General features: G+C 44.0%; 1 protein-coding gene across 1 annotated transcript in view; it reads left to right on the top strand.

Moving 5' to 3' along the window:
* The window catches only part of ANKRD17 (ankyrin repeat domain 17), a 291,925-nt gene that overhangs the window by 58,808 nt on the left and 207,201 nt on the right, over nt 1–25,916 (top strand). Inside the window, 1 exon segment of the mRNA XM_033961546.1 lies at nt 18,775–18,931. Within this exon segment, the coding sequence (XP_033817437.1) occupies nt 18,775–18,931 (157 nt within the window).

Genomic DNA, 25,916 nt, shown 5'->3' with positions numbered 1-25,916 from the left:
AGTCTCTTTGAAGTATTTGCTTCCTAGGAAGTTGAGATTCTTCAGGAAATGGTAGTCGGTGAACCGTGTAGACTGCGTATATATTCTATTTGTATTTTCTGCTTTTAAATCTTGAAACAAGGTACCGGTAAGTTAATTTTTAAAGTCCAGAAACTAATATCTAACAGGGCATTTCTATTCACTGGAATAGTACGTTACTCCTGTGTAGACTTCATTTGGTAGTTTTAATACAGAGGGAGATTCATCAGGATATCGGGAATTTAGATATAATGTAAGTTAAAGATATATATTTCAACTCACGCACTGTAGTTATTTCATTTTGCAGTTTCTGGTCCTGATTTTCTTTGATGATCAAATTGATGCAGATCACCGGAGGCTTTTTTTGTTGCAGATCCGTCTCGGATCACAAGCAGAGAGTGCTTGAAATGTGCAGGGAGGAGAAAATGTTAGCTTTTCCAAACCAAACAATTAAAATAAAATGAAGTGAAGGAAAGGAAAGGAAAGAAAACTCAAAACAAAACTGAGGCGTTAGTAACCCAACATGGGCTGCATAGAAGTATGTAAAAATTTTAGCCATAAGTAAGCAAAAATTGTAAGACGCTGATTTGAACACAGCCTTTGCATCACAGTTCCATCTGGGGTGAGGGCTAGAAGCAGTTGGGGGATCAGGGTAGCACTAGACTCCAAGAAAACTTATTATTTTGGGGGAGGGGGGTTGGTAGTGTGATCAGCTGATGGAAGATTTAACTCAGGCAGGGTGGCGAATTGGGAGGATTTTTTTTGATGTGTGTGAGGCAGTTACAGCTCACATACTGACAGGAAGGGGACTGTTTTACAGTAATGAGCTGAAGATTGTTGCCACAAAGTGCAGTCTGACACCATATATTAATTTATTTATTTGGATTTATATCCCATCCTCCCAGAAGAGCTCAGAACGGGTTACAAGAAAAAAATATCAGGCTATACATAATATGATATACGAGGGTCATTTCATAAATAATACACACTATTTTTTTTTTTTTAAATTTACATGTTTGTTTGGTGTTGTTTTTTTTTTTAAGTATTTCTTTACAATCCTTCAATATAGTCTCCCTGCTTTGTAATGACCGAGTCCCAACGTCCGGGAAGCTTCATTATTCCATCCAAGACACCGTTTTGTTCAGTTGCCAAATGGCTGGGATAACGGCAGAAGAAAGTTCTTCCAGAGATGCAAAACGATGTCCACGCATAGGTTGTTTCAACTTTGGAAAAAGGTCAAAGTCTGGTGGACTCATGTCTGGACTGTAGGGAGCATGAGGTAACACCTTCCAGCCGTTTTTGTGTAGTTTTTCAGTGACAACATTTCCTATGTGCGGGCGAATGTTGGCGTGAAGAATGAGTGGCCCAGCCAAGAGCAACTGAGGTCGGGTTTTGTGCACTTTTTTTTTGCAAAAAATCATGGTAATACACTGCTATGACACTTCATCTACATGGAACTTTGTCTGTGAGGATGAGACCTTCATTTGCTTGTCTTTTGAGCTCATCAAAATTTTTTTGATCGTGGGGAAGATGGAGCTCTCCACTCGTCATTGAAAAACTATGCAAATATGGCTGGGAGGTGCACATGCACATGCTACAGTGCACATACTGGATGGGGAGAAGAGGATAGAGTTAGTGAAATACTGGAGGGGGTGAGGGAAAGAGGTGGCAAGCTGTAGGCAGACACAGTGAAAAGGGAAATTGAGGACTGGGTAGTAAGAGCTTAATCTAGACAAGCAGAAAATAAATTGAGAAGGAAGACGATGAAAGGGAGAGGAGAGAGTGAAATGCCAGACCATGGGGGTGTGGGAGACAGAAGACAGAGATACCAGACCAATGGGGGAGGGGAGGGAAGAGAAGAAGCTGGATGCCAGACCAATGGTGGTGAAGGGAGAGATGGAAGGGGGAGGCATACAGTTTCTGGAAGGGGCATAGAAGGAGAGAAGATGCCATATAGAAAGGGCAGACGGTGGATGGATGGATGAAGAAAGCAGAAACCAGAGAAGACAAAGGTAGAAAAAAAAGTTTTGTTTATTTTTCTTGCTTTAGGATAAGTTAGTATTGTAGCTTTGTTGATAAATATTTATAAATTGAAAATGGAAATAAGGTGATACTTTTATTGGACTAATTATAATACATATTTGACTAATTCAGAGACCAAAACCCCCTTCCTCAGGTCAGGACAGGATACTGTAACAGCAGTATACTTTACTGACCTGATAAAAGAGGTTCTGGCCTCTGAAAGCTAATTGAAAAATGTATTAGTTCAATAAAATGGTATTATCTTATTTTTCATTTGGTTCCCCCCCCTTTTGGCCCCCTTTTATGAAGCTGCATTAGACTTTTTATTGCTATTCGTGGCAATATTAGCTCTGATGCTCATAGGAATTTTTTGAGCACCAGAGCTTTTACCATCGCGGCCTGCAATAAAAAACGCTAATGCAGCATCATAAAAGGGGAGATGGGGGGAGGTTATTTGTTAATATGTAAAGTGATGATTGCTATTTCTCTGATTTTTCTAATTTACATCTGCTATCTTTATATTTTGCACAGTATTAGTGGACATGCATCACAGTTTCTGTTTCTGTGGTATTGCATTGTATGCAGAGTCCAGCTTCTTGGTGGTCCAGTTTAACTTTTGTCTACATACCTTAATTTTCGCTCCATAAGACACCCTTTTTTTCCTCCAAAAAGTGGGTGGAATTATGAAGCGAATATAACAATCCCCCCCAGGGGATAACCTTCGTCTTTTTGGCCTCCCCAAAACGCTATCTGATGCACGTCTTATGTCCACGTTAGAGACTTGGTTGAAGGCAGAGCTGTTGTTACCCGCTGGCCAGGTCCATTTGGAGCACGCTCACTGACTGAGCAGGCAGATGGAAGACAAGCTGCAATTCAAAATACACAAGGAACCACTTTACTTTGAGGGAGGAGGAGGAAAATAAGCCGCGCTTTTGGGAGCAAGACGATGACAGCGAGGTGCTGGATTTAACCGGCGGCGCTGGAGATCATTCCCACCCACCCTTCACTGTCTACTTCTGTTCTCAGCCCAGAGTAGCCACCGCCCAGCTCCTGAGATCGGAGGGAGCTGAGAAACTCCCCGAGAGAAGCCAGCACCTGAACATGAAGCTCTTGGAGAAGAGTCCTGAGAGGAGCCCTGAGCCTCCGAGCATAAAAATCACCGACTGGAGCCCGGAGCCGTGCATCAAACCCCAGTGCCCTGTAGCACCTCAGAGCCTGCCGAGCCATCCCCACCCACCCTGCCTCGCTGCAGCGGCCTGTTCAGATCCGCAGTTGTTGATATGCTGTACAGATATAGTGTTTGGGGTCAGCCTCTTGCTCTTCCTTCACTGTGTTCAGCATTGTGAGCATGTCTGCATACATTGCCCTGGCTGTGCTCTCTGTCACCATTAGCTTTAGGATATATAAAGGCTTTCTGCAGGCCGTCCAGAAGTAAGATGAAAGCCATCCATTTAGGGCTTACTTAAGATTCCCTGCCTGCATGCCTGTCTGCTTGTCACTAGGCCTACCTGCCCTGTGCCCTGTTCCTGCCTGCCCTGTCCCTACCCACCACTGCAGACCACCAGAGAGGGGACTGGGTGAAGAGCCTGGCAAGGAGTGTGGGGTTGGGTGCAGAACCTGGCAGAGAGAATTTGGTTCAGAATGGTTTTTTTTTTTCTTTTTTCCTCCTCTAAATCTAGGGTGCGTCTTATGGTCAAGTGCGTCCTATGGCGCGAAAAATACGGTTTTTCTATTTTATCCCCTCTTTTACAAAACTGTAGAGCTTTTTTTTTTTTTTTTTAGCACCGGCCACGGTGGTACCATCTCTGATGCTTATAGGAATTCTATGAGCATCTGAGCTATTACCACCATGCCCGATGCTAAAAATCATGCTATGGTTTTGTAAAAAAAGAGAGAGGGGTTAGTTTCTGATTATATATTCCATACTGGGCGAAGGTGTTTTTTCTGTGTTCCCTGTGTATGAAAGACATGGTTTTCTGTTAGCATTGACTCTGCAGGATCAATCTGTACTAGTCTGGCTTGTTTAGTTTTACTTAGGGTATATTGTTGTTTATGCTGCCTTTTCCTAGGTACACTCTTGTTGTGCAACATGTGGATTATTACTAAAAATCATATTTTTCATATAGTTGAGAGGGTATAAAAAAATGATGGGCCACTGATCTTAAGTATTGATGTATAGCACAATAGACCAACCTTTGTGTATCGATTTTAATCTTAACATTTTTTTAATTTTATTTTTATGTACATAAATGAAAAAGACCTTAGAATTTTAGCTGAAATGCCTTCCTGATTCATTTTATTTGTTTTAAATTCTGTTAACCAGACAGCTATTACTTATCTTGAAACTCAGGTTCCTATTCAAAAGATTGGAGTGGAACCACGGAATCCAATATGGCACATCTTGCTATTCATTCCTTAGTGACTGCTGAGAGGATTGGTCTTTTGTGACCTTCATACCAGTTGCTAATGATTTAAAGATGCAAAGGGGTGGTGTGTTTTTGTGGTGGCAATGGCAAAGCTGCTTTAGGAAAAGAGATCTCATTAGACAGAAATGCTGACACTTGGTTGGGGAGAATCATGAAAAATGTATCAAACTCTGTGATATTTTATTAATGCATTTGTATGGAAATTGTAGCTCTGAGGAAGCCTGAAGCTGTAATATCCTGGGATGGAGTGTTTCCATTTCCTCTGTTAGTTTAAATATGTTCACAAGCATAAAAATTTCATTATTCCTGTGAAGTTTAAGCCGTCCAGGCATAACTGAGATTGCTGACTTGGTTTTAACCATCATGGATGGGGATGGTTATGTATAATTTAGAATTTAGAGGGAGCAGAAAAGAGATAGATGCAAGTGTAAACTTAATATATGATAAGGAGAATGAAGCATAACTTTGAAAACTTAATTAGGCGCAAATGTTTTCCGATTACATCCCCCAAATGTTCATTTGTTATGTAAGGCCACATGATCCTTAACCAGTTTTTTTTACCCTGGCAGTGCAAAGTTCAAAGGAAAGATATCCATCCGTATAAACAAGAGTTTAGAAGAAACTCCTTTCAGTTTGATAGATTTTGAATTAGGACATTCATGCTTGGATTCTGTATAGGACGCCCGTCTCGGGCGTCCTATACAGAATCGGAACAAAACCCGCCCAAAATAAACCCAATTCTGTAACAGACATCCATGTTGCAGACACTGGTTACAGAATCGGGTTTGTTTAGACGCGGCCGCTATACTTAATCGCGGCAAGGGATCTCCCTGCCGCAATTAGTATAATGGCCGCAGCCAAGGCCGCCACTCCCCTCCCCACCCAACCCCCCGACGATCGCAGCAGGAGGGTGCCCAACCCCTCCTGCCAATAGAACCCGCCCCCTAAAGATCGCCAGCAGGAGGGTGCCCAACCCCTCCTGCCGGACCCCCCCATGACCCCCCCAAACAAAATGCCCCAACCGCCCTCCCCGGACCCCCCAGTGGCCTCTCCAAAGTTCGCTGGCAGGAGGGTGCCCAAAACCTCCTGCTGGACTCCCCAACGTCCCCCCCGAAGATCGCTGGCAGGAGGATGCCCAACCCCTCCTACCAACAGAACTTGCCCCCTCTCCAAATATCGCCGGCAGGAAGGTACCCAACCCCTTTTGCCGGATCCCCCCAACGACATGCCCCAACCGCCCTCCCCGGACCCCCCAACGGCTCCCCTGAAGATTGCCGGCAGGATGGTGCCCAACCCCTCCTCCCGAACCCCCCTCAATGAACCCCCCCCTCTCCCGAACCCCCCTCAATGAACCCCCCCCCACCAGAACCCACCCTTGGGCTTACCTCCAAGTTGGCTGGACGGGTCTTCGCACCATCCAGCCAGCAGGCCTGCCTCTGTTCAAATGAGGTGGGCCCGCCCCTCACCTGCACAACCCACAGGACCCTAGGGCCTGATTGGCCCAAGCGCCTAAGGCCTCTCCTATAGCGGTAGTGGATGTCTGGAATGCCCATCCGAAGGAAATAATAGAGAGGAAAACAGTGGCAGAATTCAATAAGGCATGGGATAAACACAGAGAATCTCTAATTAGAAACTGAATGGTATAAATTAAAGAACTAAGGCCAGTACTGGGTAGACTTGCACGGTTTGTGTCCCATATATGGTGATTGGTGTAAGATGTGCTGGGGAGAGCATCAATGGGAACTCCAGTAACTTGGAACATGAAGACTTTACTTGCCAGACTTGATGGTAGATTTCCTGCAAATAACAGGATGATTGGATAGGCTGGAGTGAGCTTGGCCGGCAACTCCAGCAGTTGGAACCTAGAATAATATCAGGTGGACTTTACAATCTGTCCCAGAAATATAAAAAAAAAAAGCAAGTTAATTTAATCACGAATTTATAATGTGTATAACTACTGTCACTATGTTACTCATCTTTGCTCAGCATTCAAAACCACCCATCCATTGCATATGCTTCTGCTACAGCTACAGTGATGTGAAAAAGATTTTCCTCCTCCTGATTTACCCTATTGTATATGTGTTATACTGAACGGTTTTGGATCTTTAAACAGAATATATTCTAGTGCGACAGATACATTATTCCTGAACCTTTGGGTAGTCAACCCATTCTTGTCCTCCAGGTTCTCTGTGGTTTCTCTACAAACAAGATGGTAATAGCCTTTCTTTTCTGCTTGTGTTTATTTTTCCAATTAAATTCGGTTTTGCTTACCTTTTGTGAGGCTTTTTTTTTCGGTGCTGCAGAGGACCCTATCTTAGGGCAGCTCTGGCTGCAGGAGAGTGCAGTCTCTAAGGTTGAGGATCTGTGTCCAAGGTGCAAACTGCATGGCAGTGCACCCACTTGGACAGCCTGCACTAACAGTTCAGACTGATCCCTTGGGAGCCAGGCTTGCCCCAGGTTTTGTCCGCAGTGGGCTTGAGTGCAAACTGAGTGACTCAGTGGTGTTTTTTTTCAGGATCAGGACTGACTACTTTCCTCCCCCGGTTTGCATGTACAAGGTTCTGGTGGAGGTTGATGTCTCTGTCCAGTTTGTTGGGGCATGAGAGGCAGTCTGAAGAGACGAGCAGTCCGGATTCCAGGCTTGTTGCGGTAGAAGTTCTCCCACTAAGCTGTTTTTGCAGTTTCAGTACTTGCCAGAACACAGCACGGCACAGTGAGTAACAGACTGACAACCTGGAAAACAAAATTGGGAGGTTTCAATTAAAGTGATGTACGGTAGTCACCACAAAGTTTTTACAAGAATACTTTCTGTTGGGCATACAAGTCCTGACAAGTGGGTTTACTTCCCACAATCACAAGCTGTTGCAGAAAGTATCATAAAATGTATTGTCAGCTCCGCCTCCTTCCTTAGTGTTTCTTATTGTAGTGGTTATCGACTGCTTTGGTACAAGTTGAAAAAAGGCAGTACAGCCCACTGAGGAAGGAAGCGGAGCTGAAGAAAAAGTGTATGATTCCTTCTGCAAGAACTCGCGATTGGGGGAAGTTCACCCACTTGTTAGGACTTGTATGCTTAGTTAACAGAAAGATTATCGAGGTAATCTTCCTGTGCTCCATGCTACAACCAAAGCAAATTCCAGAAGAGATAAGAAAAAATGTTGTTGAAATAAATTAGTCTGGAAAGGGTCACAAAGCCTTTGCTTAAGCTCTGGGAATCCACTGAACCACAGTGAGAGCCATTATTTTCAAATGGAGATTTCGAGCAGTGGTAAATTTTCCCAGGTGTGGTCAACTTGCCAGAATTTCTCCTAGGATGCAGCAACAGCTTTTCATGAAAAGTGACAAAACTTCCCAGAAGAACTTCTAAAGAACTGCTTGCTGGCTTGTCTAGCCTCAGCTGAGGTCAGTGTTCATGACTCCTTAATAAGAAAGAGACTGCTTAATAATGGGATTCATAGAAGAGTAGCAAGGTGGAAACTGCTGGAATCCAAGAATAACATTAGTGCTGAATATTTACAAAAACATACCTGGATGATCCTAAAGCCCTTTGGAATAATGTTCTATGGACAGACAAGTCAAAAATGGAATTCTTTGGACATCACAGATCCTGTTATGTCTGACATAAAGCAAACAAACTAATCTACCTCCAGTTATACAATTGTGCTGGTAGCAAATATCCACTATTGCCTAACCTCTAATCACAGACACTCAATTGCTGAACTTATTACAGAATTCAAGCAAAGGGGAAAAGACCTCAGAAGCTAGGGGGAAGAATTTGCACTGGAGCTATAAAAGAGAGCTTAGGTTACTCACTGTCTCCCCTCCATGCTTCTATCATTGGCCAGAAAAACTCCTTTGTATTGCTTATGGTTGTATCTGATTTTCAAATAGTTCAAACTCATACAAAAACATAGAGTGTCAATGCAAGTAATGATAATAGTAATGGAAGAGCAAGCAAAGCTTATCTTATCTTTCACAGGACAAAATTCTTCAAAGAAATGCTTGCTCCACCTTGTCTTCTCACTTTGGTTTTGCCGATGATGGCTAATGTTTCATGATCCAAAATCATTGCATCAGGGCTCTACATAGGGTATCCAAAATCATTGCATCAGGGCAGCCATTCAGAGTGCAGTGAGGGACCAAGCAGGGGAACAGAGGCATGAGCGCAGAAAGCACGCTGGACCGCTGGGATGGGAGAAAAAGGTACGGGGTTTTGGGGGTTATTTTTACATTTGTTCCTTAAGATGCGCCCTTATTTCCACCCCTTTTTTGGAGGTGAAAAAAGTGCATCTTATGGAGCAAACAATATGGTAATGGAAATGCTTTTAAAACAGAGAATGGTCAAGTTTCTGGAATCCTGAAACTTGAATGGTCTGAAATGATCTGAAATTCGACAGCTAAAACTTAATTCTAAGAAATGCAAGGTCATGCATTTGGGCTGCAAAAACCTGAGGGAATGGTACAGTTTAGGGGGTGAAGAACTTATGTGCACGACGGAAGAGCGGGACTTGGGTGTGATTGTATGGGATGATCTTAAGGTGGCCAAACAGGTTGAAAAGGTGATAGCGAAAGCTAGAAGGATGCTAGATTGCATAGGGAGAGGTATGGCCAGTAGGAAAAAGGAGGTATTGATGTCTCTGGTGAGACCTCATTTAGAATATTGTGTTCAATTTTGGAGGCCGCACCTTCAAAAACATATACAAAGGATGGAGTCGGTCCAGAGGAAAGCTACTAAAATGGTGTGTGGTCTTCGTGATAAGGTGCATGGGGACAGACTTAAAGATCTCAATCTGTATACTTTGGAGGAAAGGCTGGAGAGGGGGAGATATGATAGGGTGTCAGGTCAAAAGCGCGCCGGGACAAAGGCACGCCCAGACAATTGAGCGCAGCGCGTGCCGCCGCGCCGCTCTAAATGACTGTTTTTAGCGCTCCGACGGGGGTGTGTGTGGGGGAACCCCCCCACTTTACTTAATAGACATTGCGCTGCATTGTGGGGGCGTTGTGGAGGGTGTGGGGGGTTGTAACCCCCCACATTTTACTGAAAACTTCACTTTTTCCCTGTTTTTAGGGAAAAAGTTCAGTTTACAGTAAAATGTGGAGGGTTACAACCCCCCAAACCCCCCATTACGCCAGCGCGATGTCTATTAAGTAAACTGGGGGGGTTCCCCAACAAAACCCCCCTGTCGGAGCCCCTAAAAACTGTAATTTAGAGCGGTGCGGCAGCGCGTGCTGCGCTCAATTGTCGGCGTGCGCTTTTGTCTTTTGTGCCGTTTTCTATGAACCGATATGATAGAGATGTTTAAATACCTACGTAATATAAATGTACATGAGTCATAAGAACATAAGATTTGCCGCTGCTGGGTCAGACCAGTTGGACCATTGTGCCCAGCAGTCCGCTCACGCGGCGGTCCTTAGGTCAAAGACCAGTGCCCTATTTGAGTCTAGCCTTACTTGCATATGTTCTGTTCCAGTAGGAACTTATCCAACCTTGTCTTGAATCCCTAAAGGGTACTTTCCCCTATAACAGCCTCCGGAAAAGCGTTCCAGATTTCTACCACTCTTTGGGTGAAGAAGAATTCCTTACGTTTGCACAGAATCTTTTCCCTTCTAACTTTAGCGAGTGCCTTCTCGTTCTCTTCACCTTGGAGAGGGTGAACAATTTCTCTTTTTCTACTAAGTCAATTCCCTTCAATATCTTGAATGTTTCAATCATGTCCCCTCTGTCTTCTCTTTTCAAGGGAGAAGAGGCCCAGTTTCTCTAGCCTCTCGTCATACGGCAACTCCCCCAGTCCCTTAACCATTTTTGTTGCTCTTCTCTGGACCCTTTCGAGTAGTACTATGTCCTTTTTCATGTACAGCGACCAGTGTTGGACGCAGTATTCCAGGTGGGGGCGTACCATTGCTCGGTACAACGGCATGATAACCTTTTCAGATCTGTTTATGATCCCCTTCTTAATCATTCCTACCATTCTGTCTGCCCTTTTTGCTGCTGCCGCGCATTGTGTGGACGGTTTCATTGACTTGTCTTCAAGTACTCTCAAGTCTCTTTCCTGGGGGCTGTCTCCGAGTATAGCACTGGACATCCTGTATTTGTGCATATGATTTTTGTTACCGACATGCATCACCTTATCCACGTTGAACCTCATTTTCCATTTCGCTTCCCATTCCTCGAGCTTATTTATGTCTCTTTGTAGGTCTTCGCAGTCCTTCTGTGTCCTCACTACTCTGAGTAACTTTGTATCATCCGCATATTTAATCACCTCACTCATCGTGCCACTTTCCAGGTCATTTATAAATATGTTGAAGAGCACAGGCCCGAGCACCGAACCCTGCGACACTCCATTCGTGACACTTTTCCAGTCCAAGTATTGTCCATTCACCCCACTCTCTGTTTCCTCTCCGCCCACCAGTTTTTAATCCACATGAGTATATCACCCTTGAGTCTCTCTTATTGGAAAGGAAACTGCAATGTGAGGACATAGGATAAAGTTAAGAGGTGATAGGTTCCGGCATAATCTGAGGAAATACTTTTTTATGGAAAGGATGGTAGATTCGTGGAACAGTCTCCCAGAAGAGGTAGTGGAAACAGAGACTGTGTCTGAATTCAAGAGGGCCTGGGATAGGCATGTGGGATCTCTTGGAGAGAGAAAGAGATAATGGTTACTGCGGATGGACAGACTAGATGGGCCATTTGGCCTTTATCTGCCATCATGTTTCTATGTTTCTATTATTGAAGGAACCATAAATTCTGCATTATACCAGAAAATTCTTTAATATCATGAGCTGAAACTGGAGAGCAATTTGGTTATGCAGCAAAACAGTGATCCAAAACTTAAAAGCAGGTCTATATCTGAATGGCTGAAGAAAAACAAAATTCGTTTTGGATTTCCTAGTTAAAATCCTGGCGAGCCCAAAAGAGATGCTATGGCAGGACCTAAAATGAGTCATTCATTCATGAAAATCTACAAATTAAAGCAACTCTGGAAACAACAGAGGGATAAGATTCCTCAACAGCAATGTGGAATTAATAAATTACTGTATTAAGAAGTATTTGCAGTTATTGCAGCTAAGGATGGGGTTACCAGTCTAGTTTAGAGGACAAGTTACTTTTTCACTTGGGTGATATGGGTGTCGGGTAACTGTTTCTTAAAAAAATGAAGAAATAATTTAAAAAGTGTATTATATTTTTACTCATGATCCCTTTATCTAGTATTATATTTTGTTTAAAGATCAGAAATAATTCAGTATGACATGTAATAGTGGAAATCAGGAGTGGTACTTTTTCACAACATATAATAATAATGACAGCTTATATACCGCAATACCGTGAAGTTCTATGAGCTACGACGGCTTCAGTAGCTCACTTTTGCTCTGCTTCTATTGAACAAATCTGCAAAACAGCAATGTGGTCCTCAATACATAAGTTCACCTCCCATTTCTGTCTCGAACAGAACTCCAAAAGAGACAGTTGGTTTGGACAAGCAGTTCTGCAAAACTTTTTCACTTTCCGAGAGCCAACTTTCCCTCCGGCCCTCTTTAATTATGCCAGGCTCATGTTTAATCAATACTTGACCTCTCCTAGAGTCAAGATCCTGGAAGCTAGGGAGTCTCGCATGTGAGATTATACTGCCTGCTTGTCCTCGGAGAAAACAAAGATACTTACTGTACCTATAACAGGTGTTCTTCAAGGACAGCAAGCCTATACTCTCACAACCTGCCCATCTCCTCTAGTTGGCTTCTTAGCTTTATTTTTTTTTTATTGTACTGATGGTTCCATGCATTGACAGGTGGGAAGGCACCCTTGCTGAGTTGCGTGAGGTTGCCGTGGGAACTTGTGGCAGCCATTTCTAACATTGAGTTTTTATGGGCAAGCACGTAGGAGCATCGCTGCTGCCCTGGTTCACTTTGGACCACCAATGTAACAAAGGTAGGCTGTGGACGAGTCCAGAAGGTGAGAGAGAGATGGGGTGGAACAGAGCCAGCCGGGACAGGACATGGGAGAGATTGCTCTTGTCTTGGCTCACCACTGGAGTAGTGCAGAGCAGGGGAGGACTTGAATATAAACAGAGATCCCCATTTTGGGGCTATTTTTTGGCCTAAAAATCTCAGTTTATATTCAAGTATATTTGGTAGTACTGTACTGCTTTAACTCAGGGTCAGCTTAAGGATTTCTAATGCCTAACACAAACCTTCAGTCATGTGTCCCCTTCATCTAGGAGGCTCAGATCTCTCCTCCATATGGTATGTATGATTGTAATCTACCTTGTTTAAAGGCAGAATATAAATAATAATTCAAGTTTTGAAGTTTATTTATAGATTGGTATACCGACCATTATAGATTGGTATACCGACCATTACAGGTACCTGGCTGGTTTACAATATTAAAAATTTAAAACCTTAAAAAAAAAAAAGAAATAAAATAGGGCAGGTTGGAGCCAAGACAAAGACAAAATTTAGATAGGTTGGATAGAGGAGGAGCAGGGGGAGGGAGGGAGATTTTAATTATATTAAAAATTAAAAATAAAAGGAAGGGAAGAGGGGGAGGATAAAACTATAGCCCAACATCTCTCCTTCACTTCCCTATCTCCCAAAGTCCAGCATCTCGTCTCATCTCCCCTTCCCTAGCCCCATCCTGTGTCCATTTCACCCCCCTTCCTTATCACCACTACCCTACCTCTTCCCAGGCTGAGGTTGCAAGTAGACTCGGCACAGGAATCGAGTCTTTAAATATGGGCTCATGCTCAAGGGCTGCAGCATCTTGTTCCTTCTGAAGGTGGGAGAGATGAGATATACTGTCCTAGTGCTCTGCTGCCCTAGGTGGGTGCCTAGTGGCTGGGTTGGCTCTGCTTTAACTGTACAACATGTTGTCTGTTATGCTCTGTGAAGTTTGGCACTAGGCATATACCCCTGGATTTCTCTATATGATGGCCAAGATTGGGCACCGATTCAAGATGTGCGCCCAAGTAAATTAGCTAACAAGCCAGTTAGTTGCAGTAATTGGGTGCTAATTGGTTCCAATTTGGATTTGCGTGCACCCCTTTCTACATGCTATTTTATAACAATGTGTACCCAAATCTTATAGTGCGTAACCCAGAAGGGGGCATGGTTATGGGCATTCCTAACATTTGTGTGAAGAGTCATAGAATACTGAGGATGTGCATCCAGACCGGTTTCAGCAGATGTAAGTCATGGGTGTCAAAATCAGTACTCGGTACTTTTCTATAATGGGCACTCATCTTTGAGTGCCCATTATAGAAAAGCATTGAGTGCCATTCACTGAATCTAGCCCAAAAAGCTTTTATAAAGTGCACATTTTAAAACAAATTTTGTGTGTTGGTACAGTTGTCCTTAAATAAAAATACCCCACACTAGAATATTTCACTGTCTGGCAATATGGGCCCAAAGAAAACAGTTATGTGAACATACCCGTTCTCTCCTTGATATGTATTAACAACAATTACTGTAAGAGGCTATCAGGGGGCATGGTGATGTGATTCCAGTACTCAGCAGTCAAAGCTCACAGCTCTTGCTCTCAAAAAGTACAGATGACAAGGGCACAGCGTGGTTTTCCTGCACTGGATTTCATTCGCACTAGCAGCATGTAATGGTGTCTTTCCAGAGGGGCCTGAGCTCAGCATTGCAGATTTTGCTATTAATAGCGTTCATGGCAATTGTTAAACTAAAAATGGGATTTTCAAGAAGTCATAGTTTGATGCTATAATGTTTACCCCCTCTTGATTTTCCCCTATTATTGCATATTCCAATGCAATAGGTGAGACATTCTAGACAGATGATTTGTGTCCCCATGGCCGCGTGCCATTTGCAGAAGGAATCCACTCCAGAATTTTTTTCTCTGTGCCTCTGGTGTACTGCATTGGGCTCCTTAGCTCCACCTACAGTTTTTTCCGTCTGCATTTGTGCCAGTAGGAGCGTTTGTGTTCTGCTCTCCCCATTCTATTATTTTATTTGGTGTTTTTTTTTCATCCAAATTTGCTTGGAGTGTTTATTTAACTCTGCCTGCATTAAGATTACACAGCCTTCGGTCTGCAGCTCACAGGCCAGTCCATTGTGGTACCTGTCAGCCAGCCTGCATTTACTTCACAGGAGCTTGGGGCATCTTTCTCCTTTTGCTGAGCAAAGGTTCGAGCGCAGGCTGTTGGGCATCCGTAGGGGACTTGGCCATGTCTCGCAGGGTGCCGGTTGCATCTTCTCACTTCCACCCATCCCTGAGCGTATCCATCGGTCCATAGGGATGAAGGTGCAATCTGACAGCCCAAAGATCAGCGTCAAAGAAGCATTCCCAGCATGAGGCAGTGATTCTCTGATTCCAGCTACTGTTAGAGAGTTGAGGTAGGCTGCAACACGTTTTCAGCACAGGTCACAGTGAGTAAAGGCTGTCGCAGCCTGTGAGATGAATTGGGGGAGGTTTGAAAATTGAAGTTTTTAGGGTTTCTGCATGTCCCCCTGTGTTCCTCCACCTGAAAGATCCTAAAATTGTTGTTTTTGCACTTTGTTTAATGTGAAAAAAAAAATCATGATTTTGTCATGAATTTCTTAGTGGTGGCCATCTTGGGTTTTTAATGAGCTCTTTTTCTAAAGCTCCCTGCTCCTCCAGAACTGCAGTTTTTGCCTCAAACCTTTTGGGATGGAGTCCTTGGGTTCTCCTACTTGGGAGTCCTTGGCTTGCCAGGATTGTGCAAATTTAGCACCTCAAGAGCATCCTTGCACCACATGTTGCATGGTGCAGCTGAGAGAGGAGGCGGCACCAAGCTTAGCCTCTCTCATGATTAAGCAAGTACCAAAATGCTTGGCTAGCCCAGTGGGGCGGCCTTCTTTAATTTGGGAGCTTGCACGGCTGCTAGTTCAGTGCGCCTGGCTGCAGAGCCTCCGCAGCCTAAGAAATGCAAAGTTAAGTCATCAAAGGGTAACTGCGCCCCAGGAGCGGAGGCTTTCTCACAATTTATGAAACATTTTTGGAATGAGTTTCAAAGCTGGCGTTCTTCCCCTGCACAGTCCCACTCTGCCTCTGATTCATCTCTCAGTGGTGTTGCTTCTATAGGCACATCCTCGGCTTAGTCAGCTTGGAGACTGAACACAAGTAAACATATAACATAGCTTTTTTTCTTTTAAAGACCATGGGCAAGATGTTCAGAACTCATTGGTAAAATCCGGCGAGTCCAATGTAGTGGCCATAGTGGGAGCGATTTGACTTTTACGGGTAATTCTCAGGATAATGGCATGCCGATGATATGCACACTATTTGTGTGGAGAAGCACCGGTAAAGGTGGGGAAGAACTGTGCCACACTTTGACATAGGGCTAGATTCACTAAGCGAACCAATCGGTTTGTGACCCCTTTGCGACTTGATTTTCCTCCGACCCGATTCACTAACCTCTGTGCCAATCCGATTCCGATCCATGCATGCAAAGGAGGCAGGGACGCGATTCACTAAACAAAAATCTTGAACACTGACTGGGCTGGCCGATCAACAAGAAGTGACTGCTGGGGCTCAGTCGCTCACGTTCTTTACGACTGTCCTGCCAGCCCTGAAATAAACCTGCTCTCTGCCTCCCTGACTCTTTTTCTGGCTCTCCTATTCTTCGCCGCAACCTGCTCTCTCCTCCCCTGACTCTCCACCGCCCTTTCCTACAGTGTGAGCCTGTGGTTTTAACCCGCTTTAAACCTGCGGGTTAAAACCACGGGCTCGCACTGCAGGAAAGGGCGGCAGAGAGCAGGTGAGTCGAGGCCAGTAAAAAAAAAAAAAAAGTTAACCCCCCCAAACCCCCAAAACAGACAGCAAACACATGCACAGACCATCTATACCCAAATTAGATGGTCTGCGCATGCGTCAGGATTGCTACCTAGCAATCTGTGTCGGTGGATGGGGCCGTGCCTCCGATTGTCCCATTTGAATATTCTTTCTTCCTGAATCGATCAGCCCTACCTGGACCGGACATGAATCGGTCACGATCGGGCAGGTTAGTGAATCGGGCCCATAGTATGGCAGGAAATAGAATGGCAAACATTGTCTGACAGGGATGGCAAAACATAGTTAACATAGCATGATTAAAAAATAATATGACAAACATGGTATGGTGAGAAATAGTATGGTGAGCCTAGTATTACAAAGCATGGACACGACTTGGCAAAATTGGTGAAGCAAGCGTGTGTGATGAAACACAGCATAGAAGACATGGAACAGCAAATACTATGTGTCAGATGTGGTATGAGAGATTGAAGCATGGTAGACGGTGTGGAAAACATAATATGGTAAATATGGTAAATTCATCTCTCTCTCTTTTTATTTCTTTACCCATTCTTCTTCCCCTATAATACACTTTGAACTCAGGGCCAGATTCTCCAAGCTCAGACACCACGTGGTGAGAGCGATTTTTGTTTTACTGGCATTTCTCAGCACAATAGCATGCAAATTCTACACATGCTATGTATGTGGAATAACACCAGTAAAGGGGGAGAGGAGGTTTGCTCAGAAGAAAAATCATTAGCACAGCTCCTCCTGCTTGCCTGTGAAAAAAAACCCCAAAACCAAAAAAAAACCAACAAAAAAAACTATCCCCCTACTCTCCCTGGCTGAATCGGAGAGCAGGGGCTATTTTTTTTTTTTTTTACAGGCGAAGGTATTGTGTGTTCGCATCACACATACTAGAGCTGTGCCTATTAAAAAAAAAAAAAAAAAGAGCCCTCCCCCACGACAGCAAGTTTCCTTCCCCCTCAACAGCCCCACACCACACAAGCCTGGTGGACTAGTGGACCAATCATAAGAACATAAGAATTACAGCTGCTGGGTCAGACCAGTGGTCCATCGTGCCCAGCGTCCGCTCATGCAGCGGCCCTTAGGTCAAAGACCAGTGCCCTAATTGAGACTAGCCTTACCTGCGTACGTTCTGGTTCAGCAGGAACTTGTCTAACTTTGTGCCCCCTCCGTCTTTCTTCCTGGTAACGCCCCGGGAGCAAGCTCCACCCCAACAGCCTTCCCCACCCCACCAAGCCTGGTGGTCTAATGGGCTGTCCCCCTGACCCCCCCAATACCTTTTTTAGAAGACCATCAGGAGGGATGCTCACTTTCTCCAGCCAGCAGGCTTGCCTCTTCAAAATGGTGGGCCTTCCCTTCCCAGTGCATCCTAGGATGCACCGGGAGGAACCTAAGGCCCTGATTGATCCAGGCGCCTAAGAGGGGCCTTAAGTACCTGAGCCAATCAATCTTAGGCCCCTCCCTCCCAGTTTTTTTGCAGTTTTGCTAAATCACCATTTGATATTTACAACAAAACAATCTATAGTTCTACTATATGTACGCACTGCTGTACATCAAAACACAGAAGAGTCAGACCATGCTCAAAAGAGCTTACAGTCTAGTCAAGGCAGACAAACTGGATAAGAAGGTGCATGTATATACAGTGCTCAGGAATGGGAATTACAGAGGGAATGATAAGACAATCTCAGTGTTATCAAACAAAAAAAATTCTCCAGAGGATAAAATTTCATGATATGTAAGACGTAAAATAATAATAAAGATTATATAAAAAATATATGCCATAAACTAAACATGACTATTGAACTGGTTGTCAAGAGCATGTTTTTAACAGGTCTGTATCATCAATCATATACATATAAATATCTATGACCCGTATCAGTCCTCTAAATCCAATCTCTTATAGTAGCATTGTTCTCTATACCATTTTTCAGTACTTCATCTTGATTAACTTCTTTATGTTTAACCAACCAAAGCCATCGGAAGTGGCACTCTTTTTGTGTATCAAACACAAGCTGATAAAGAGTGTATTTAGCCGATGAGGAAGCATAAGCGGCTAAACACACTCTTTATCAGCTTGTGTTTGATACACAAAAAGAGTGCCACTTCCGATGGCTTTGGTTGGTTAAACATAAAGAAGTTAATCAAAATGTACTGAAAAATGCCAAAACAAGGACAAACGCAGATAAGTCCCATGCTTCAACTGTCATGAGCTGCTATTGCACAAGTTTACAGTTTGAGAAGGCTTGTAAAAAAGAACCGTGTTTTAAGACATTCTTTACATTGTAAACAAGACTCCTCAAAGAGGAGCATTCCATAAGTACATATCCCCCAAACCAGGTAGTGCCAGCATCCACATGTTTTGACACACCCAAAAATGTATGAATCTATTGGGAATATGAAGTTTTTACTTGTGCAATCATGTCTTTTGAATATGCCCTGTACACTGGTATATAAAATTCATGTGTGGCTTTTTTTTTTTTTCTTTTCTTTGATATACATGTTTTCTTACCTGCTGGGTCCTGTAATTATGGCTTGAAGGAATTGGTAAATTATCCACTGCTGATGGTAAAGCATTTGCGGATCCTGAAGTACTTCGAAGGCTGACGTCATCTGTTAGCTGCGCGTTGGATGAAGCTGCTGCTGCACTGACCCGGATGAGAGCGGAGAGCACAACCAGTGTAGGGCAGACGGACAAGTAAGTAGCCCCTTAATGGCTTTTAGAAATGGGCTTAGCTTCTTATCAGCGCTCTGATGGTTGTGTGTATTCCCCGATCTGGCCAGCTAAATTTGGAGTAGCTGCAGCATTTGACTATCTTTGCACAAGGGGAGGGAGGGAATTCCCATTGTTGAAGCAAATACAGTAGATTATCCTTGGACATGCAAGCAGCATATTCTCACATGTGGGTTATGTCATCCACAGAGCTCGGTATGGACAGTGCTAAAAGTGTACTGTCACTTTAAACTTCTTAAGAAGCTTTGAGACTGCCTGCACCGTGCATCCACGAGTACCTTCCTGCCCGCCGTCGGCTCGCAGTTCCTCAGTTTTTCGTTCTCTGCGGAGCAAAGAAGTTGTGTTTTGGACTCTGTCTGCCTCGTGTTGCCTTTCCAACATATGTTTTGCCCTTCGTCTTGTTTTTCTTTTCTAAAGTTTCTTGTTTCTAATAAAACATTTTTTAAAAATTTACATTGGATTTCGTCTCGGGGTGCAACCGTTGAGTCTTGATTTAGCCGCCTACATTTTTCCTCACGTCGAGACCTTCTGCCGGGTTAAAAAAGTGCACTCGTTGCCAACGACCCTTCTGTTACGGCCCTTCCGGATTCCATACGCTAGATGTTCAATCTCAACCTGCATTCCAGGTATTGGAAAAATCCACAACTTTTCTGGGCACATGCTCCACCCCCTTAGTCTGAGAACTGGTAAACAAATCCAGCAAGCAGTCCTTACAGTAGTCTTTTGCAGTTACTCTGCTTCTATTTCTTATTTTTCACATAAAGTTTGTTTCTTGGTGGCCTCACTGCCTTGAGACTCCTTCTTGGTGGTCCTCTGTCGGAGGAAAGGATGCAGTCCTGTGGTGCTGGACTGTAGCTTCACAGAGAAGCTCTGGTGGATCTGGGGAGCCAGCCTGCTATGTGTTACCATTTATAGATTCGAGATCCCTTCCCCTGGGAGTTTGCTTGTAGGTGACCTTGTCACAGGTTTCAAGTGTAGGCTATATGCGTCTGGAGTGAAATCCACCCGGGTTTCTAGGCACAGGCTGCCTTTCCCGCCCCTGACCGCTTGGAGCCGAAGGTCATAATCGGTGGCTGGCTGGCTGGCAGTCCAAAAATCTTCCAATCTGGTCATTTGGAGAAGTTTCTGAGGCAGAAAGTCTTTTCTTTCCATTCAGCTGCTGTTAAAATTTCTGACAAGCATGGTGCTGCAGAGACTGAGTGTACCTCCATTATTTCCTATGGGAACTTTGTGCGTGGCTTGTAAAATTATTTAAAAGTAATATTTCACAGTTTCTGAGGGTAGGGTTCAGGTCCCCCACCTCCCCAGACCCCAAATCACTATTTTTTATTTTTGGATTTTGTTTATTTTTGCTGTCTTTGGTGCAAATTTGTGATGATAGCCATTTTGGATTTTCAAAATTGATCTTTTTTCTAACTTATTTCTGCCTCAAACCCCCCTCAATTTGACTCAAAATCTATTGTGATTTACTCCCCAGCCCTTAATCTATTAAATGTGATTGCATCAGATGGGCGCCAGATCAGTGATTGTGTACCGCTTCAGACTTTGCATCTTCTGTGTCCTCTTGAGCTGGGGAGCAGGCCTGGGTCCGTACCTTCAGAAGAAAATTTTGCCCAGAGGCCGTTCTGTAGTCTGATGCAATATGCCTGCATTCTGAGTCTGTGGACTCTTTTGATGCAACACATGTATCTCAACGGAGCCCTGCCATGGTTACAGAGTGGGCCTTTTCACAGACTCCTCTGAACAGCGTATCCTCAGACCCTTCTTGTTTGACGCAGCCGGCAGGCGCATCAGGGTTTTTTCGGTCTATGGCAGGGCTGCCCAAGTTCAGTCCTTGAGATCTACTGGCAGGCCAGGTTTTCAGGATATCCACAATGAATATGCAGGAGAGAGATTGGCCTGCACTGCCTTCTTGGTATGCAAATCTCTTTCTGTCAAAGTGCTTGTGGTTGAGGCAGCTTTCTACCTGCAGGGGTCCAAGTCCACCCTTCCTGGGACAGTGGGTGATCAGGGCGCTGTCTCGTTGGGTACGAAGGTGCGTTGGAAATGGTAGTGTCTCTGCTGCAGGCGTTGACAAATTCAGGAATAGAAGCTTAGTGTCCTTTCAGTCCTTAGAGTTCTGCGATTTCTCTTTGTCTCCAGACAGTCGTGTGTTCCTTCTCAGGGATAGTGGACAGTACCTTCGTCAACAGATCAGAATTCTCTTGGACTGTCTGACTCTCTCAGCCTGGTTTAGTCTGCAGGTTCTGGGGTATCGGACAGCCTCCTTGGAGGCGATCCCCTGGGCTGGGGAGCAATGCTCCATTGACGGGAGTCCCTCCTGTCTTAGGGATCTCCGCTGAGTTTCCCTCTTCAGATGCTGCTCCCCTGGGTGGAGTCAGCTAGCAGCAATTTGAGCTGGTGGCTTCAGGGGGTGGTTCTCGGCCAGGGCTGGCTTTTTTGGTTTTCCGAGTGGATGATTCTTATGACGGATGCCAACCTGTTGGGTTGTGAACTCACTGCAGGGCTTGCTCCATTCAGGGGTAGTGGTCTCTTGGTCTGCAACGTTGGTTGACCAATCGTCTAGAGCTTCAGCAGAAAGACCAGCGTTGCTAGTTTCTTCGACACCACAGCGGTGGCATAGGTACTTCATCTGACTGGTACTGACGTCGCCGAAGGAGCCCTTCTCGATGTTCTCACAGTCATCACATTTCTCAGACAAGGAAGCATCCTTCTTCTCCTTCCTGTAGAGCATTTCCTGGAGTTCCAGATGTTGATTCTGATTTTTCTCATGGCATCCCATCAGATCCATCTCCTCCACCGCCTAGATGTAAATCTCCTCCAGAAGGACTTTCTTTCACCAAATTCATCAGGCAGGCTTTGCCTGATGAATTTGGCTTTGCTTGTTAAGTTGGAGTCGGACATTGAGCCCAGAGCAGAGCTCTTTGAGGTGTTAGACTTTGATGAACCTCCTAAAGAGCTCCTTAAATTGCCTTTACTTAATCTCCTTTAGGAGGCTCTTTTTAAAAACCGGGGGACTCCTCTTGCTCTTCCTATATAGCTCCAAGGAAGATAGACTCTTTATATAGAATACAATCCTGTCCTGGCTTTGATAAGCCGCAACTGGCACATCAGTCTTTACTGGTGAAATCTACTCTTAAAGAATCTTCCAGTACCAGAGCATATGCTACTGCTCCACCAGGAAATGAAAGCCGCACCATCGACAAGTTTGGGGCGCAACCTCTTACAAAATTCTATGTTAGCCAATAGGGTTCTCAGTTATAACTTCTATATGTCATTTTACCTTAAACAACTCATTAAGAAATTGGCTGATTTTCAACAATATATTCCATCTGACCGACTTTCAGAATTCTAGGAGACTACTTATAAACCTCCTTGAAATCAGAAAATTTATAGCAAGAACAGCTTTTGATGCATTTGATGTGACATCCAGATCATCGGCTATGCTTATTGCTGAGTCATCTTGCATGGCTGGAAGTCTCTGACATAGACATTAACATTCAGGATCATTTAGCAAACATTCCTTATCTTGGTGAAGAGCTGTTTGGGGGACAAGGTGGAAGATGCCACCCAAAGACTTACCCGGCATTAACAAAGATGGATCACCTTAATGAGATCCAAGACTAAGACTCAACTATCTAAATCGTCTCAGAGCTTCCTATTCATACAAGAGGTGTTATCCAGCAACCTCATTCTACAGAATGTGCCTCTTGTGGAGAAAGCTGTCCTGTAGACAGCCAGTGCTGGTGCCTCTCCTCCTCTCCGTTCCTCTCCTGTTGAACACCCCCCCACCCCGGCAGCTCAAGGCCTGTCTGCAGGGCCTTCACACCTGTGCAGACATCGGCATGATGACATCACGCATGCACGTGATGTCATTGCATCGCTGTTCATGCACTTCTGGGTGCCTTCCATTCGTGGCCTGCTGTTAGCGTGCTGCTGCTCCGAATATTTTGCGAGACACTTTTCTATTTAATGCTTTATCAATTAGTGGAATCTGTGAAAAGTGTGTGGGTGTGAAGACTTTTGTAAGGCACTTTAGTAATTAGAGAACTAAGAGTCAACAAATGCTATAATGAGTGAATGTGTTGGTGCAGATTTGGAACACTACCACAATTAGTTGTAAAAGATATTGCTGGAGAGCATGTCATAGCACTCAATTTTATTATAAAGAGGGTTTGTTAAGTAAGGTATTGCCAGGGTTGTGGTTGTTGATTTACATTACATTACATTACATTACATTACATTACGGATTTCTATTCCGCCTATACCTTGCAGTTCAAGGCGGATTACAAAAGATTTGACTGGACATTTCCAGAGATGATCACATTACAGAGGATTTTACTGGACATTTTCCAGTGAGGATACAAATTTTTTTTTTTTTTTTTTTTTTTTTCTTGGGGATCTTATGGGTTGGATAGAAAACTGACAGTGCCTAGCAGTGTGATATTAGCAAATGGAACACAGTTAGAGTAGGCAAGATTACAATCTTTTTATGGTCTGTTTATATGAAGGGTGATTAGGTGTGATACTTGGGGGAGGATTGTCTGGTGGTAGATGAGTTCAGTCGAGGTAGGTGAATTTTCTGGAGGTAGGTGAATTTTCTGGAGGTAGGTGAACTTAGCTGGAGGTAGGTGAAGTGGTTTAAGGTTTTTGGATGAATTTTTTAAAAAGCAGGGTTTTGATTTCTTTACGGAATGTTTTGAAGTCGTCCGATGTTGTCAGCAGGTTGGAGATGGAATGGTTGAGTTTTGCTGCTTGTGTTGCCAGAAGGTTGTCAAACATTTTCTTGCGTTGTGTGCCTTTGAGTGGAGGGAAGGCAAAAGGATTTGGGGTTCTTCTTTGTCTTGTGGTGGAGATCTGGTTTAAGCGATTGTTTAGGTAGGATGGGGAAGAGCCTTGTATTGCTTTGAATAATAGGCAGAGGAATTTGAATTGAATTCGTGCTTGTATGGGTAGCCAGTGGGAGTCTAAGAAGGCGGTTGTTATGTGATCATATTTTCTAAGTGAGTAGATCAGTCTGAGGGCGGTGTTTTGTATGGTCTGGAGTTGCTTTATCATAATGGCTGGACAAGGAAGATATAGGGAGTTGCAATAGTCCAGCAGACCTAAGACTAGGGATTGTACGACTAGTCTGAATTGTGTTTGGTTGAAGAATTTTCTGATTTTGCGTAGGTTTCTCATGGTTAGGAAAGCTTTCTGGGTCGTCTTGTTGATTTGGGACTGCATTGTGCAACATCTGTCTATGGTGACTCCTAGTAGTTTTAGTTCGGGTTGTATTGGGTATTTGGTATTTTTGATTATCAGTTCTGTGATGGTAGGAGATTTGGCTTTTTCGAGCAGGAGGAATTTTGTTTTTTCTGAGTTTAGTTTTAGTTTATGATCCATCATCCATTTTTCTACTGTATCTAGGGTTGTTTCCAGCTTTGCGGTGGTGGTGGGCTCTGAAGGGTCGAAGGGGAGGAGTATGGTGATGTCGTCTGCGTAGCTAAAGGATGTGACATTTAGGTTATCTAAGGTGGCTCCTAGGGAGGAGATAAAGAGGTTGAAGAGTGTAGGTGAGAGAGGTGATCCTTGTGGAACTCCGCAGGGATTTGCCCATGGCTCTGATTTGATATCATTGTATTTTACCCTATAGGTTCTTGATTTGAGGAACCCTTGAAACCAGTTGTAAACTTTGCCAGAGATCCCTATGGCGTCGAGTATCTGTAGTAATATGGTGTGGTCAACTAGGTCAAATGCAGCAGAGAGGTCAAGTTGTATTAGTATCATCTTTTTTCCTTTACTGATGTGTTGCCGAGCTGTATCTAGAAGAGAGACAAGTAGTGTTTCTGTACTATGGTTGGTTCGAAATCCTGATTGTGAGGGGTGGAGTAGGTTATGTTTTTCCAGGTAGATTGTGAGGTATTGTGTGACTAGGCCTTCTATTATTTTGACGTATATTGGAATTGAAGCGATAGGTCTGTAGTTGGAGGGGCTATCTATTGGGCCTTTGTGATCTTTCATGATTGGGGTGATTAAGATCTCTCCTAAGTCCTGTGGGAATTGGCCTTCTGTTAGTGTGGTTTGAATCCATAACATAAAGTTGGTTTTGAATGTGGTGGAGGCGTTTGATAACAGGTAGGTGGGGCAATTATTTAGTTCGCTGGAGGCATGGCTGTATTTGTTGTAGAGTCGGTTCATATCCGACCAAAGTAGGATTGGGAAGTTGGACCAGCTTCTGTCTGCTACGATGGCTTCGCCTGTTATTGGGTTTGTTGTTATCTTTTCGAGATGGGTGGGTGTATCGATGAATGCGGTTCTGATATTGGTGATTTTGTTTTTGAAGTAGTCTGCTAGGTGGATGGCTGTCGGTGGGTGGGTACCTTGAGTGGCAAGATAAGGTTTAGTATCAGTGAGGTTCTTTACTAGGTTGAATAGCTTTTTTGTGTCTGGGATTTTTGTGCCTATCATTTTGGAGTAGTAGGCTTTCCGTTTTTCCTTGAGTTTGGTTTTATATTGGTTAATTTGATTTCTCCATGCAGTTTTAGTGTGTTTTAAGCTCTTATTTTTTTTCCAGTCTCTCTCTAGTTGTCTGCAGAGCTTTTTTGATTGGAGGAGTTCGGAGTCGAACCATTTATCAGAAGGTCTACATATTTTAAATTTTAATTTTTCTGGGGCTAGTTCATTCAGGATGGTTTCGCTTATGGTTCGCCATTGGGATATGAATTCGTTGGGGGCTGTGTTGGTGATGGAGTGGTCTGCTTTGTCCCAGAATGTGGGGGGTTCAATTTTTTGGCGTGTTTTGAAGGAGGTTTTTTTTGGCGGTTGTTTGTTGATGTTTTGAGGCCAGTTGATGTTAAAGGTGTATTCATAGTGGTCTGACCAGAGTGAGGGGTGCCAGGCCCCATTTGAGATATGGATTTCGGGTTTGTGGGGGTGTTGGGTCATGTAAGCAGCGACATCTAGTTGG

The sequence above is a fragment of the Geotrypetes seraphini genome, chromosome 1, assembly GCF_902459505.1.
Source record: "Geotrypetes seraphini chromosome 1, aGeoSer1.1, whole genome shotgun sequence".
NCBI classification, from domain to species: domain Eukaryota; kingdom Metazoa; phylum Chordata; class Amphibia; order Gymnophiona; family Dermophiidae; genus Geotrypetes; species Geotrypetes seraphini.
The sequence above is the reverse complement of the archived record's forward strand: the minus strand, read 5'-3'. Positions and strand labels throughout refer to the sequence as shown.